The sequence below is a fragment of the Schistocerca cancellata genome, chromosome 3 (genome assembly GCF_023864275.1).
Source record: "Schistocerca cancellata isolate TAMUIC-IGC-003103 chromosome 3, iqSchCanc2.1, whole genome shotgun sequence".
Lineage (NCBI taxonomy): Eukaryota > Metazoa > Arthropoda > Insecta > Orthoptera > Acrididae > Schistocerca > Schistocerca cancellata.
The window spans coordinates 146063364-146080921 of record NC_064628.1 but is presented as its reverse complement, the minus strand read 5'-3'; the positions used below and the strand labels follow the sequence as shown (position 1 = coordinate 146080921).

General features: G+C 42.7%; 1 protein-coding gene across 1 annotated transcript in view; it reads right to left on the bottom strand.

The window, feature by feature from the left end:
* The window catches only part of LOC126176063 (membrane-bound alkaline phosphatase-like), a 160989-nt gene extending 143665 nt beyond the window's left edge, over positions 1-17324 (bottom strand). Inside the window, exon 1 of the mRNA XM_049923196.1 lies at positions 17207-17324. Within this exon, the coding sequence (XP_049779153.1) occupies positions 17207-17276 (70 nt within the window). The 5' untranslated portion in view covers positions 17277-17324. The remainder of the gene's footprint in view (positions 1-17206) is intronic.
* Between the last annotated feature and the right edge of the window lie 234 nt (positions 17325-17558).

Sequence of the window (17558 nt, the reverse complement as noted above, 5' to 3'; positions counted from 1 at the left end):
CCCAAACGTTTGTCAGCTGCGCTGACCACTTACGTTCGGGGATGTACAGCATACTCTGTAATTGAAACAGAGAGTTCCTGTAACGTGGGTAGAGGCTATACTTGACAAAGGGAAGAAACTGATAAATTTTACTGAGCCCATACCCAGACGATACAGTTGCTGAACAGTTCGAAGAAAACTTGAGTTTCAGTTCAAATAGGTATCCACTCACACAATTACGGTTGGTGGTGATTTTAATCTACACTTGACGTTTTGGCGAAAACACATGTTTAAAGACGGCGGTATGCGTAAAATGCCTTCCGAAATCGTACTGGGTGCCTTGCCTGGAAATAGTGTGGACTATTATTTCAGGACGCCACTCAAAATGTAAGTGCTTGCGAAAGCATACTTGTTCTCTTAACAACAAGCCATCCTAAGCAAATAGGAAGAATCATGACAGATACAGGGATTAATGACCACAACGTCGTTGTAGTAAGACTGCATAACGTAACATGTAAATAATAGTAATACAAGCGCAAAATATTTCTATTTTAAAAAACAATTAGAAATTCACTTCACTCTCTCCTAAGAGATAGTCTACACTCCTTCGGCACTATAGAAGCGAGCAGATGTGGCTTCAATTCAAAGAAGTAGTATCGACGTCAGTTGAGAGATTTATATTAAATAAAATAGTAAGAGATGGTACTGATCCAACATGTGTCACTAAACAGGTCGGAACACTGACGCATAAACAGCGAAACCATCATGCAAACTGGATTCCGATACTTTACTGAAGCTCGAAATTTGGCGCGATCTTCTAAGCAAGATGTTTTTAATGTAGTCCACAACGAAACTACGTCTCGAATTATGACTGAAAACGCGTAGAGATTCTGGCCGCATCTAAAGTGTGCCGGCACCAACACACAATCAGTACCTTCACTGCTCGATATCAATGCTAATATTACGATGGAAGTGCCACTAAAGAGTACCTACGCAAAACGGTTTTTCGTAATTTCATCACTTTAGTGACGAAGTAAATGTTCTAGAATTCGATTCAAGAACAGCTGCCAACGTTAGTAACTTAGAAGTAGATATCCTCGGTCTAGCGAAGCAGCTTAAATCAATTGATAAAGGCCAGTCCTGAGGTACAGAGTTTAAACCAGTTAAATTCCTTTCAGAGTATGCTGATACAACAACATTTACAACCGCTCTCTCGAAAAAAATCCATACCTAAAGAGAGGAAAGTTGAACATGGCACACCAATATTGTAGAGAGGAAATAGGAGTAATCCGCTGAATTACAGGCCACGTCATTTACTTCGATTTTCAGTAGGAATTTGGACCACATACTGTGTTAGAATGTTACGAATTAACAGGAACGAAACTATCTATTGACAAAAAGTCAGCACAGATTCAGAAAATATCTTTCTTTTGGAACACAACCAGCTGTTTATTCGTACGAAATTAAGAGTGCTATCGACCAATTGCTTCCATATTTCTTGATTTCCAGTAGACTTCTGACACTCTTGCTCTCAAGTGTCTTCTAATCAGCCGGCACATATGAATCGGACGACTGGATCCTTGATTTCCTATCAGAAAGATGGCAATTCGTAGTAAGTAAAACAGAAGGGCTATCTGCATTTCCCAAAGGAATTTGTATAGGCCCTGTGCTGTTGCGAATCTATACTACACAAAACAGTTAACGGATCAGATCCTTGAGACCATGAAGTTGTTTCCCATTATGACGCAGATGTTTAAAATTTGGCGCAAAGGTGCCGACAAATTTCCCCTGCTATAGAACAAACGCGTGGCGCCCTGCGAAGTCAGCGTCGGTCTCGGCGACATTTCAAAAAGCAAGGTGTTGGCACGTTCCAAAACAAGTCCAGAGCTCAAATGTTTATGAGACCTACAAGATGGGTTTAACGATATCACTCTGGCACCAAATTTTAACACCACCATGGTGGTGTCACCCAGTGGGAACGTCGTCACACCCGACTTACCCCCATTTGCAGCTTCTTTCGATGGCTCTGCGGTAGAGGTCAGAACCGCGAAGTCCAGCATTGAACTCACGCAGTTTTGTTATGGGTTGCCGAGGATACCGTTTGAGTCGCACTACCACTCAGGATGGGAAAGCCGTTAGGGGATTGCGTAAGGACCGTCAATGCAACCAGCCCCTCTCTTAGGGCTTTGACTGTCACATATTTCGCGTCTCGAAAACAACAGTTCGTAGTGCACTGTGTAAGAAAACGACGTTCGTGGGAACCATTGACACTGCCGCCAACGTGCAGGTGATTCAAACCTTCCCTAAGTACATCGTAGGGCTGCCACAAAATGGAACTTGATAAGGCTTCCACAGCATTGACCCTGATCTGACCCCTATAGAGCCTACCGCGATCATTGATTTTGCTCTGGTGTATAAGTGGAACCATTAAGGACCGGCCATAAATATTCGATGAAATTGATACCTGATCCAAAACAGTAAAACCTTTTTGTCTATTTTCAGTCCTTCTGTTTAACACACACCTGTGGCGTGATAAATGGAAGGTGTGACATTGACAAGTGCGTGAATCAAACGACAAAGAGTGGCTCTCAACCGCCACCACTACCAGTCTGACAACACTCTCTTTGCCATCCGTGCATGTCTGTTGAGCAGTTTAAAAATGGGCATCTACAGAGACATTTCACACCCATTCATTTAAGTTGCATCCCGCTGTTGCTCTAGTGCCTGAGGGGACTTTGCCGTTACGACACCTGTTAGTTTCCGCCTATCCGCAGATCAGGCGCTAGAGCAGCGGCAGAGCCTCACTCAACTGAATAGGTGTCTTTGTGACTGTAGATACACATTTTTAAAGTGCTCAGCAAAGTTACACGGGTGGCACCGAATGCATTTCAGAATTAGTGGAAGCGTTAGGACCATTTGTCGCTTTATTCTCACACTTATCAACGTTGCACCCTTACACTATCATGTTACAGAAGGGCGCGAGACGGAGGGCTGAAAAATCACAAACTCCCTTCGCAGTTTCGTATCGTATTTACATTTCGTCAAAAGGGTTTGAATGGTATCTAGTGGTTCTACGCTAATTACCAGAGCAAAAACTCCGATCGCGATGTACTTCAAAGGAGCAGATGACGCTCAATGCGATACAAGCTACACAACGTCATTGGAAAAGTGAGGCATCGTCGACGAGGTGTGAGCAGTGTCAAAGGTTGTCACAAATGCCGTGGTGTTGCATACCGCACTGCGAACTGTCGTTTTCGGTCGCGAAATGTGTGGGAAGCAGCGCTCCAACAAAAGAGGTGATGTCATTAACACCATTTATGCCACTCTCTGAGATCTTTTCGTATAGACTTTGAGCGGAAATGTGTCTAAAATGTTTTCCTCCGCAACCCATAAGAAAACCACCTGATTTCGATGCTGGGCGGTTCTGGTCACCATCATCGAAGCATCAAATGAAGGGGTGAAATTGGGTAAGGAGTGGGTGGAAAGACCATCCCATTGCATGTCACGACCACGGTAGCGTTGGACAGACTTGCGGTGAAATTTGATTACAATGTAACACAATTAATCCACTTCACAGGTTACATGAACTTGCCAGCTTAGGTCTTTTTTCGTATGTGTCGACATCTTGCTGTGTGAAGTGTCGCCGAGACCGAGGGCGCCACGCTTTTACACCATTACAGAGGAAGGCTGTATGCACCTTTGAGCCAGATTTCAATCTTTTGCAGCTGACAGGGAGACAATTACGAGGTTTCAAAACAATTATCTTTTGACTGTGTGGCGCAGTGTGTATAAATGATGAAGCAGATACTCTGAGGAGCCCGCTTAGATTGTTTGCAGCTGGTAGTGTAATATTACGTCGAGTATAACAAATTGCAAAATGATTTAGGCAAGATAACAGAACTTTGCGAAAAGTGGCAATTGACGGTAAATAATTAAGTCAGGAGGAATCCGCTAAAAAATCGATTACATGATAAAACGTACATATGTAATGGTTGTGAATGCAACTAATTACTTAGGAATCATAATTACGAATAACATCAATCAAAACCATCACATAGGTAATAATGTGGGGAACTCAAACTAAAGACTGCGTTTTATTTCCAAATCACTTAGAAGACGCAACAAGTCTACCAAAGAGACAGCCTAAACTATGCTGTCCAAGGCTCATTTGGAATATTGCTGTGCGGCATGGGCTCTGCATCAGACAGAATTGGCGGAGGCGATCATTAAAACAAAGGTGTTTTCCGTTGCGGCAGGATATTTTTATGAAATTTTAATCTCCAACTTTCTCCTCAGAACGCGAAAATATTTCGTTGATGCCCACCTACATAGGAGGAAATGGTGATTGCATGAGAGCGTGTTGGAAAGTATGCCTCAGAATATTTTTGTCTGAAAATTGATAAAACTTTGTAAATGAAACAAACGTTGTTAATGTTTCAGTTTTTTGTTCTTCATGTCTAATCACTCGTATCTGCAGCCGTCTGGCGCTACAGGACTCCGAATTGTAACGTGTGGCATGGCGTTATGTAACGTAAGTGTATCAGTGCGTGACAACAGCGTCCTGTAAACGAGTTCCCCATTAGAAGAGTTTGTTCGCACATGGAGTACGCTCTACTTCAGCTTGACAATGCCAGACCACACCACACGCTAGCGCTGTGACCTCTGCAACAATCCGACGCCTTCGGTTCACTGTCATCGATCGTTCTCCAAACAGTCACGACCTGGCCCTATCCGATTTTCATCTTCTTCCTAAACTTGAAGAACACGTTCGAGAAACTCACTTTGATCGTGATGAAGCGGTTCTACCAAAAGTAGGGTTATGGCACCGTCAACGAAGACAAAAATTCTAATGTGTCAGTATCAGCGAACCAGTCTGCCGCTGGGATAAATGTGTTCGTCGCTAGGGAGAATATGCTGAGAAATAAATATGTACACTTGAAGAGTAAAGATGCTGAATATAAATAACGTTGGTTTTATTTCAAAAGCTTTAAGAGTTTTCGGTTGTATACATGGAAGAACCCTGGAGATACTAAAAGATACTAAAAGGTATCAGATAGATTATATAATGGTAAGACAGAGATTTAGGAACCAGGTTTTAAATTGTAAGACATTTCCAGGGGCAGATGTGGACTCTGACCACAATCTATTGGTTATGACCTGTAGATTAAAACTGAAGAAACTGCAAAAAGGTGGTAATTTAAGGAGATGGGACCTGGATAAACTGAAAGAACCAGAGGTTGTACAGAGTTTCAGGGAGAGCATAAGGGAACAATTGACAGGAATGGGGGAAAGAAATACAGTAGAAGAAGAATGGGTAGCTTTGAGGGATGAAATAGTGAAGGCAGCAGAGGATCAAGTAGGTAAAAAGACGAGGGCTAGTAGAAATCCTTGGGTAACAGAAGAAATATTGAATTTAATTGATGAAAGGAGAAAATATAAAAATGCAGTAAGTGAAGCAGGCAAAAAAGAATACAAACGTCTCAAAAATGAGATCGACAGGAAGTGCAAAATGGCTAAGCAGCGATGGCTAGAGGACAAATGTAAGGATGTAGAGGCTTATCTCACTAGGGGTAAGATAGATACTGCCTACAGGAAAATTAAAGAGACCTTTGGAGATAAGAGAACCACTTGTATGAACATCAAGAGCTCAGATGGAAACCCAGTTCTAAGCAAAGAAGGGAAAGCAGAAAGGTGGAAGGAGTATATAGAGGGTCTATACAAGGGCGATGAACTTGAGGACAGTATTATGGAAATGGAAGAGGATGTAGATGAAGACGAAATGGGAGATACGATACTGCGTGGAGAGTTTGACAGAGCACTGAAAGACCTGAGTCGAAACAAGGCCCCCGGAGTAGACAACATTCCATTGGAACTACTGACGGCCTTGGGAGAGCCAGTCCTGACAAAACTCTACCATCTGGTGAGCAAGATGTATGAAACTGGCGAAATACCCTCAGACTTCAAGAAGAATATAATAATTCCAATCCCAAAGAAAGCAGGTGTTGACAGATGTGAAAATTACCGAACAATCAGTTTAATAAGCCACAGCTGCAAAATACTAACACGAATTCTTTACAGACGAATGGAAAAACTGGTAGAAGCCGACCTCCGGGAAGATCAGTTTAGATTCCGTAGAAATGTTGGAACACGTGAGGCAATACTGACATTACGACTTACCTTAGAAGAAAGATTAAGGAAAGGCAAACCTACGTTTCTAGCATTTGTAGACTTAGAGAAAGCTTTTGACAATGTTGACTGGAATACTCTATTTCAAATTCTAAAGGTGACAGGGGTAAAATACAGGAAGCGAAAGGCTATTTACAATTTGTACAGAAACCAGATGGCAGTTATAAGAGTCGAGGGACTTGAAAGGGAAGCAGTGGTTAAGAAGGGAGTAAGACAGGGTTGTAGCCTCTCCCCGATGTTATTCAATCTGTATATTGAGCAAGCAGTAAAGGAAACAAAAGAAAAATTCGGAGTAGGTATTAAAATCCATGGAGAAGAAATAAAAACGTTGAGGTTCGCCGATGACATTGTAATTCTGTCAGAGACAGCAAAGGACTTGGAAGAGCAGTTGAATGGAATGGATGGTGTCTTGAAGGGAGGATATAAGATGAACATCAACAAAAGCAAAACGAGGATAATGGAACGTAGTCGAATTAAGTCGGGTGATGTTGAGGGTATTAGATTAGGAAATGAGACACTTGAAGTAGTAAAGGAGTTTTGCTATTTGGGGAGCAAAATAACTGATGATGGTCGAAGTAGAGAGGATATAAAATGTAGACTGGCAATGGCAAGGAAAGCGTTTCTGAAGAAGATAAATTTGTTAACATCGAGTATAGATTTAAGTGTCAGGAAGTCATTTCTGAAAGTATTTGTATGGAGTGTAGCCATGTATGGAAGTGAAACATGGACGGTAAATAGTTTGGACAAGAAGAGAATAGAAGCTTTCGAAATGTGGTGCTACAGAAGAATGCTGAAGATTAGATGGGTAGATCACATAACTAATGAGGAAGTATTGAATAGGATTGGGGAGAAGAGAAGTTTGTGGCACAACTTGACCAGAAGAAGGGATCGGTTGGTAGGACATGTTCTGAGGCATCAAGGGATCACCAATTTAGTATTGGAGGGCAGCGTGGAGGGTAAAACTCGTAGGGGGAGACCAAGAGATGAATACACTAAGCAGATTCAGAAGGATGTAGGTTGCAGTAGGTACTGGGAGATGAAGAAGCTTGCACAGGATAGAGTAGCATGGACAGCTGCATCAAACCAGTCTCAGGACTGAAGACCATAACAACAACAACAACAAGAGTTTTCGCATAAAAAATCGGAGCTATTACTTTTCTGCAAGTCCTCATAAAAAATGAGAGAAATCAGAGCTCGCACGAAAAGATTTAAGAGTTCGCTTTTCCCACGCGCCATCCGGGAGTGGAACGGTACAGAAATATCTTGGATTTGGTTCGATGAACTCTGTGTCACGCACTTCATTGTAAATTACAGAGAAGTCATGTACGTGTACTTGCTGAAGAAAGCTGACTCAGATTTATCAATAAAGCGCAAGTAACACTAAGTACACTATATTTGTTGTCAATAGCTTTGTCTGTAGCAAACTCCTGGTGTCGGCATTCCGACACCCAAAATTCAACACCGTAAAGAGGCATCCAAACCACTTGAAATTTGTAGCATGCATTTGCGGCGACGAGAGATTCACATGATTGGCATCTCAGCGCAGGCGCTCATCTCAGGCACCAGTAACACCACCTGGAAGCGCTGTATGAAGTGGGAACAGACGGTCGTACGGATCTAATAGAATTGTTCTATCGTGAGGTTTTTTTGCTTTAGGATGCCTGTTAGACGACAGCCAGCGGCTTATGAGCTTGTTTTGCAGGTTGGCGAAGGAAGGATAGTTGTTTACAGAGAGATCGGTCGTCATGCTGGACGGAGGCCGGCCGGAATGGCGAGCGGCTTTAGGCGCTTCAGTCTGGAACCTCGCGACCGCTACGGTCGCAGGTTCGAACCTTGCCTCGGGCATGGATGTGTGTGATGTCCTTAGGTTAGTTAGGTTTAAGTAGTTCTAAGTTCTAGGGGACTGATGACCTCAGATGTTCAGTCCCATAGTGCTCAGAGCAATTTGAACCATTTTGTTGTACGGAACCGGGCAACTGCGATGCGGATCCGTAATCGACGGACGCAAGAGGGAACGACGGACCGACGGGACCGGCTCCACCCACCTCGTTGCGCCACCAAACGTGATGACAGGCATATTGTGAGAGTGGCAGTGATGGATCGCTCTGCCTCATGACGAATCATCTCACAACGAATTCGGTCTGTTGCACAACAAGAAATATCCGTGAGTAACATTCGACGTCGTTTGCAGCAGAGTGGACTGTCCGCGAAGCATCCAATGGTGCGTTTAACACAGGCGTTTGTGCCGGCAATGGTGCGATGAACGACTGGCATGGGATAACCGATGGAACGACATTGTTTTTACCGACGAATCCCGATTCTGCCTGCACCATCGCGGTGGTCGGGTTAGAGTCCGGAGTCATCGTGGTCAGAGACTGCTGGACTGTTGCATGATCCATCACCATACTGGTTCTGCACGCTGTGTTGTGGTTCGGGGTGGTTTTGGATTCCACTCCAGCACCCTTCTAGTAGGCACCACTGGTACACTGACCAGTCAGAGGTACATCTATGAAGTGTTTGAGCCTGTTGTCCTCCCATATCTTAGGAGCTTGCCGATGACCACTTTGGAACAGGATAATCCATGATCACACATGGCACGCAATATTCAAGCCTTCTTCGTCGCCCATTGGATTGTATTGCTGCCTTGGCATTCCTCTCCTGATTGAAGTCTGGTCGATGACTGCGGAATGACTGGCCCGAGATACACCACCGGCTGCTACACAAAATCAACTTTGGCCATATGTGGAAGCAGCGTGGAGTCCTATATCCCAACAACACATCCAGACGTCTTTGATTCAATGCCGTGGTATGTAGTAGCAGTTATAGCCAGCAATGGCGGCAACACTCAATACTGATGTCATCATCTTCCTCATTTCACGTGGGACTATACTTTCAATCATGTGATCTTTGTACAACGTCTTATCTCCCAAATCAATTTAGCTGTGATGTTTCCGATCCTTCTAGGTGCTTAATTATGGATGGCCTGAAAAATATTCGTTTCCCTGCCGAAATGCGTTTTGAGGGATTCAAGTCTTTGCTTGGAGAACAGTTTCAACAACGACAGGGTATTTCTTTCATATGTTTCCATGAGCGCTGAACATATGCAGAAAGATGTAACACTGAACGTGATAACTTCAAGGCTCCAGTCTTGAGGCACGAGGCAATGAAAACGTTACAATGATGGTAGTTGCTGCACAGAGCCGTGTGTAGTTGGGGGAAAGTTTTCCTAAACTCCAAGCATGTCATTCGTATGTGCCTAATAGAATGTCATGTTTATTCTGACGTGTGCATCCAGTAGCACTGTTCTTGTGAACTGTGGGTAGTGCACTGTTGTCTTAAAAGAAACTAATACTATAGAAGTGCTACACTAGTACTACTGAGTTTAGTACTGTAGAGCCTAAAACTTAGCGTGTTAATAGAATGGATAAGTACTTCCACGCTTAGAAGAATATTACCAGTGGAAAATTACAGCTGTTATTCGTGTGACATTTTCGTAAGACGATAACTGTTAATGCAACACTATAGTTTTTCCAAACACTTCTCACCATGTCCTAGAGCTGAATGTCAATTTTAGAATTACTAACCTTTACCGCCTGCTTACGTCTTGGCAACAGCAATCGACGTAACGTCTCTAGGTAAGTTATTCCTCGTATTTTTTGATTTTGGACTCTACTCTTTCTATATTTTCCAGCTGATTTCTGCCGTTCTTCGGGTCTTAGGTTTTCGTTTCTCTCACCAAATATCGTATTTTGTATTGTATTGTATTTTCATGTTAACCGGGAACGTAGAAACGACGAAGAGGCTCCGTCCCCGCCGCAGCCGCAGTGGTCCACAACCCTACGACGACTACCGCAGTCCACTTCACCCCTCAGCCGCTCTACACCGAAACCAGGGTTATTGTGCGGTTCGGGCCCAGGTGCCCCCCCCCCCCCCCCCCAGGGAACGTCTCAGACCAGACGAGTGTAACCCCTATGTTTGCGTGGTAGAGTGATGGTGGTGTACGCGTACTGGAGAACTAGTTTGCGCAGCAAATCGCCGACATAGTGTAGCTGTGGCAGAATAAGGGGAACCAGCCTGCATTCGCCGGGGCAGATGGAAAACCGCCTAAAAATCATCCACAGACTTGCCAGCTCACCGGTCTTCGACACAAGGCCGCCGGGCGGATTCCTGATGGGGACCACGCGCTCCTTCCCAGTCCGGAAAGCCGTGCGTTAGACCGATCGGCTAACCGAATAGGCTAATATCATACTTACTCACAGTATCATTAATTGTGAGGATTCAGTACTGAAAATGAACAGCTTTTAACCGGATTCGCAATCGTTATTGCAGAATTTTGTCTTTTTCTTTCAAGTTAATCAGTGATTTTGTCTAGCAAGGAAAAAGTAGAAAATTTTTACACAAAGTAGCACACAGGGCGTTTCGTGGGACTCATTATATAGTGAGAATGACAAAAATTTATGTTATCGCCGCAACTGAAGTATGAAGTAAGCGGGAACAGATAAAGATATGTATGTTTTAGGAAGGAGTTTCTGGAAATATCGAAAACATTAATTGCTTCTGTGAAGTCTTATTCCTTTGTGTAAATGAAGCATTCATTTTCAATAACACTCTTTTGTGATTGTAATTCAAGAAAAGACCACTGTTTGATATACGTATTAAGATAAACACGTCGTGATAGTTCAGTATACATTGTCAAAATCAGTGTTATACCAATTAGTGTATAGATATTGTTAAGAAGTAGACTTATAGCAATAAAACTACCGCCAGTACATGTGTTTATGGGTTTTCAGTAGCTGCTGTCATAAACTATAAAAACTACTTTATAAATGTCATAACAAGACAGGTTGCTGTGGCGCATGTAAAAGCAAATCCCCGAGATTAACATGAAGTCGCTGGTTGTGAATATTGTGCCTAGATAAGCCAGAGATTGTAGTTTTAATTGAACAATATCTGAGCGACTGCTGCAGTCATCGAAATATGCAGAAAAATATCGTTGTTAATCCGGCAGGAAAAAGGTAAATGTAAGCAGTGACTCATTTTTAAAGCAATTTTTCGATGTTTATTAAATTATGTGCTCCTTACATCATCCCGTATGAGGACGCGTTCAAATTATTGGTATCGTCAGCACTGCTAAACTTGAATTATCAAGTGTACATAAGTACTGAGCGATTATAAAATGGAATTACAGTAGTTACTTGTAATTTGATACCCAAAGTGGTCTCAGTCAAGAGTCGGTTTTGACACAGTCTTGGGCTTCAGAACTCAAAGCTTGGAAGTTTTCACTTTCTTTACCATTTTTACATAGCAACACAATCGTACTTTCTTACATTTTTCTATAATAGAATTGCTTAGCCCCTACCGGAAATATGATTCACTTAATCAGTTTACGAGAAGTCATAAAAAAGTTGTAATGTATAGCACCACCACTGTGTTCTCATAAGATATTTTTCTTATATTCCAAAGCATATGACTGTTGGATGCGTGTAAAATGGACCAACCTTCAAAGCTCTAAGCTGACAAAACTGGCTTTCTTCTGCAAGATAAGCAACGTAATGAATAACTAGTGCATGAAGCTCAGTCGATCTCATTTTGGACGAACTTGATAGTACCAAGGTAGTGGAGAAAGTGTGCATACCTATTGCCAGTTCATCTGCAAGCTCTTCTACAAAAAATCGTTTCAGCTATAGTAACATCATCAGTCACCTATATCGTAGCGTGGAAACCGAAACAGATGAACAACAGAAACCATTTCTATACAATACCTTAAAATTAATTGCAGGTTCCGAAAAACTGAAAAAACGTGACAAGACAGATTTTAATAATTTGCTTGCTTGTAGAATTTTACAGTAGGAGAAATAAAGTGCCAATACATTCCTAGAGCTAAAATGCGAAATTAGTTGCGAGACATTTTCACCGTTACCGTTCCGTTTTAGGTTATATTAGTTAGTTTTTCTGCTATAACCTTTCTCACTTATTGAACAAAATCAATTAAAAATGAATAAGAAATAAATTCTAAAATTCTAAAATATTTCGTCATAAACAAACACATTTTAAGAAATGCCATTTCATTTATGGGTGCAACCCGGCCCAGTGTCTTTCTGATAGTATGTATGTAGGATTACTTAAACAATGGACGCTGTACCTTCATCCTAGCGTACTGATAATCATCTAATTAATTATAAGGTACAGATCAGGTGATTAGATAACATACCAGACCGAGACGTTTCTCACGAGATAATGAATGGCCATGGAACGTCTGTATATTTCCCAATCTGCGAATGTATTAGAGATTATTTGTGACCTGAGAAGTTGCAAATAATACGGATTGAGCACTGGAACAGGCTGTTGTTTGCTCATTGACTCACCGATTCCTCAGTTCATTTTGTTTGTGCAAGTTCACGTCACCACATATCACTGTTTCTTATTCATTAAAGCAGCTGCAGCATTTCTAATTTAGATATGGTTGTCGGAATAAATCAGGTAGAAACAGAAGAGGTATTTTCTGTATAGAAAAGTTTCCGGATTGAATTCAGATGAGCTTTGGGTTATGTAAGGACAAACATGAAACCTACAGCTCTGATCTAGCTCCTTTTGTGTGTCTATAGTGTAAGATGAACGCATTTGTTGCAGTTCAGTGTAGATATGAGAATGTAAATTCTAGGGAAAGGGAATCATTCAGAAGGAGAAACTGTTCATGTAATACTCTAGAATTGTGTCGGGGGGCTTTGATTGTCGGATCTTAGTTATAAGTAACAACTGAGTAGCTCTGTTTCCTGGTATGATCAACATAACACTAGAGGGTATGTTACGGCTTGAATTTATGTTGATACTGTAGTTTCTGACAGGTAACAGCTTAATGAGGTATCAATGAAAGTAAGTAATATTTTATGTGCTCCTTCAATTTCTCCAGGAGTATTTTACGACGAAATAAATCTCGGGATAGCCTGGTATGAGTGTTCATAGGACACAATATTTCGGCAATCGACCACGTTGCCATCATCAGGTGCGCCGGTCAGTACATCAGCGTACCTGATGATGGCAACGTGGTCGATTGCCGAAATATTGTGTCCTTTGCACACTCATACCAGGCTGTTCACCCGAGATTTATTTCGTCAGTAATATTTTAATTCGGATACTATACAAAAATGTTCGTCTCCTTAGATGGATGATCAGCGATGCTCACTGCAGTGCGGATAACCAGGGTTGATTCCTGGTACTGCCAGCGATTAATCCTCGGTAGGAAGATTGCTGCGGGGAGCAATCAGCATGGATATCCCAACTGAGGAGCTACTCACAGATTAGTGTCGGTTCCAAAGTCCTTCATATCACATCTAATGACGACGTTGGCAGATGTGACATGGCGGTCAGTCGGGGCTGATTATCCTTTCTTGGGCCAGAACGCTGAACCTTACCTTACTTTACTACACAAAAAAAATCCCAGTGAAGTATTTGCATATGTGTATCTTGTGCACTGAACACTCAATCTATCAGGTTTGTGCATAAATTCGCAGCGTTTTTGTTTTGCATGTCGGTATTCCAGCTACAATGTGTTCATTTATCGGCAGTCACTATTTTATTTGTAGTTCACTGTTGCTGTTTGAGTTTACATGCAGTCATTTTGTCACATGGACGTAAGGAGTGGAGAAAATGGAGTGCCATGGGGAGAAACTGGAACATTTTCGACATATTCTTCTGTTTGAGTTGAGTAGAGCGGTGACAACAACGGAGGCAGCGAGAAACACTTGCACCGTGTGGGAATCATTCCACTGGACAGAGCACGGGGAGGAGGAGGATCATTTTGGCATAAGTGACTGCACGTTCAGGAAGTCTTTTGGGATTTGATGAAGATCATTTAAAAGCGTTAATCCACAGCGAGCCATTTCATCGTACTTGTGAACTGGCAAATGTGATGGACTGTGAACGTTCCAACATTGTGCGACATTTGCGCATTGGTTAAGGTTCAAAAATCTGCTGTATGAGTACCGCAAGCTCTGAGCCAAAATAACAAAAGTCGGCCTGTGGTGAAAAGTGCGTCTCTGCTTGTTGATCATCAATTGGCTGTTGAACAAGACCGACCATTCGTATCCTGTATCGTTACAGTTGACAATAAATTGTGTCATCATGCTAACATAAGGAAAACAAATGACTGGTTGAACCCAAATAATACAGTAACTCCTCATACAGAGACCTGCACGCATCCACAAATGATAATCTTATGCATCTGATGGAATTGCGTTGTTGTGATCTACTTTTAATTGCTTCTCCGAGGTGTAACTATCACTGCTAACGCCTATTGTCAACAACTGAGACGTCTTGGAGACGCAGTTCAGATCAAAGACAAGGAAGAACGCGTGAAGCAATGCTACTCCACGTTAACGCCCGCCAGTATTCTGCTAGACTGACAAAAAACACTATACAGGAGTTGGTTTTGGAAGCCATTCCGCACCCGCATTATTCATCTAATCTTGTGCCCTCAGATTTCCATCTTTTCCGCTCTCATCGAACAATCCTCAAGGAACTTCCTTTTCTGATGAAAATGCGCTCCGAATATGGTTAGACGAGCTCCTCGCCTCGAACCCTCCTGTTTTCTACAGTCGCGGAGTTTAAAAGTTACGCCAGCGATGGCAGACTGTTCTAAATAGTGAAGAAAAAGATATTACTGACGACTAGGGTTTCTGTTGTGTATGTGCTATGTTTATTAAAATGGTGGAAAAACGATTCGAAATTATGCTCCAGCCCAATATGAAAGCACATACAGAGTCATTTTGTTATTGTCTGTTACCGAAAATGTTGCTGGTTTGTGCCAAGTGACAGATATGAGGGCCAACTGAATTTGTTCATTACACGGTTATTTCGCATCTATCAGATTCGCAGTTAAGAACTTTATCTTGTAGTTACATAAATCGTATCTACAGTGGTGTCCAATTCACGGTATAATGACGCAGACTGTCAACCACATGTCCGTACAATAGTGTTCTACAGAGAGGAAGGCATTCCGGTCAACAGGCAACCATGGCAACGATGACGTTGGGGAATATACGAAACGAGGTAGTGTTTGATAAGGAGCCCCACACCCAAAATCGCTGTCTACACAGTGACAGACGGTGCAGTATGGCACAGAGGAGATGCCTAGCAGACTTTCTGCGTTGGAGGGCCATAGAAAAACAGGAAGCAGGACTCTCTTAAAGTGATGTGGTCCGATGGGTTAATGAGAATCGTTGTGTTGTTCCTCGGACGGGTGACAGTTTATAGAGATCGAAACTGTAACTTGAAGACCAGGGCAGGGCCTATCACGTATGTCTCCAGAAGAGAGGACCGTTATTTAGCTGTGAGGACACGACAGTACTGCCTCAGTACTGCACAGCAACTGGCATGTGAGATCGCGGCACGCACTGGATGTGTTGTAACGAGGCAAACAGTGCCCAAAGGCTTCGGCAGATTGGCTTTAATTGTCGGACGCCTTCTGTATGTATACCTCAGACGCGTCTTCACAGAAGGGACCGTCTAGAGTGGAGTCTTCAACATGCCACCTCGACAGTCGAACAGTGGGCCAATGTTGTTTAACAGATGAGTCCCGATTTAGTCTGGGGAGTGATTCTCGATAGATTCGCATCTTGAAGGAAAGTGAGACACGATTTCGGAGTCGAAACATTGTGAAAAGAGACCAATATCGAGGAGGACCGCTAATGGGCAGGGATTATGTTTACGCCTCTAACAACTCTTCATGAAATTGTACGGGTGAATCGTTAAGGTTTAACTGCTGCCAAGTATCGTGAAGAGATCTTGGATTATTTCGAGGTGCTGTGGGCCCAGACTTCGTATTTATGGACGATGATGCTCGACCTCATAGAGCACGGGTGGTTGATGTTTCCTTAGAAACGGAAAATACTGCTACAGATGGCGTGACCTGCTCGGTCACCCGATTTGAATCCCATAGATGATGCCTGGAAAGCAGTAGGCTTTCGTCACCTCAGCATCCAGCAAACGCTTTGCAAGAATGCGACCAGCTCTGTAGGAATAATTGGCGAGATAGGTTACATCAGTCATAGCATGTCCCGTCGTTTTCAGCCCTGTATTGCTGCCAGAGGTGGTCACACACCATACCGAGCATATTAACCAGTTGTCGGAATGTGTGTGCAAACCCGTTAAGCTGTTAACAACGAAGGACTTTTTGTCTACCGTTATGCATGTTGCAGTTGTTTACGATTTGTATTCTTTGCATTGTTTCTACTTTACTATCATCTGTTCATCCTGTTTAGTGGCAAAATAAACTCAACCTTACAAAATTTCCGTTTGTTTCTTTAAGTTTGGACACCAGCGTGCATCACTTTCAAAATAGGTAATACGAATTACAACCTCACGTCGTCCATGTTGGACTATTGTACAATAATTATCTGCGTCAGTCATTCTTTTTATTTCATCTCATGACCCGTTTCGAGGGTTCACACTCTCGTCTTGGGGAGGACCAATGATATTGTGTTACGTATTTAATAGCTGTATGCATCCAGTTGTTTGTTGTAGTTTCATTCTGAATCTGTTCCAGTGTTCAGAACCCTGCGATTCTTCGTAAATACACACGAACATAATGCTGTTGGTTCGTATTCTGTGAGAAAAATTAAATTAAAAATGTATATTTATGACGAATCGCGGGGTCTGAGCAGTGGAACAGATTCAAAATGAAACCGCAAAAAAACAACTGGCAGCATCCTGGTAGCAAATTTTTAACACAATATCATTGATGCACCTGAAGGTGAGAATGTAAACTGTCGATACACGTCTTGGGATGAAATAAAAGGAGTGACTGGCGCAGATAATTGTTTTACTTCAACTTTAATGCAAATAGTGCTACTAGGGAAGCAGTGTGATGTGAAGAATAATTAACAGCATCACTTCCTCCACGGAAGCATCATCACACTCAAGATGGACGATTGCTTCCATCTACGCAAGTCTACTTCTTTCAGTACTATTTATCATAAGATTTTGGTCCTCAGCCCTACGATCGTAGTGCTGCTGCTGTGTAGGTAGGCTGGACGTTACGTACCGATAGCTTGGACGGCGGTTAGCGGAGCCGCCAGTAGCGAGACAGCCAGGCAGACGATAGCCCTCCTCATGTTGGAGCCGCTCGACCGCACCTTCCCTGACACACTGCTTTTGCAGATGGATGCTCGCCCTCCTATATAACCTTCAGAAACCTCTTGTCCAAACGCCTCCGCGGTCTCTGACGGTCATCACATGCGAAGATAAGAAACGATCATTATCTGCGACCGACATCTTTACAGCTTTGAAACCGTCTTGCTTTGTCTGCCTCTGTAAGGTTTCCCGGTGGTGTTTCACAAATTCGTTAGCGTGCTGTCAGATAACGAACGCGTTTTGAAATTTTAAAGTGTTATTTA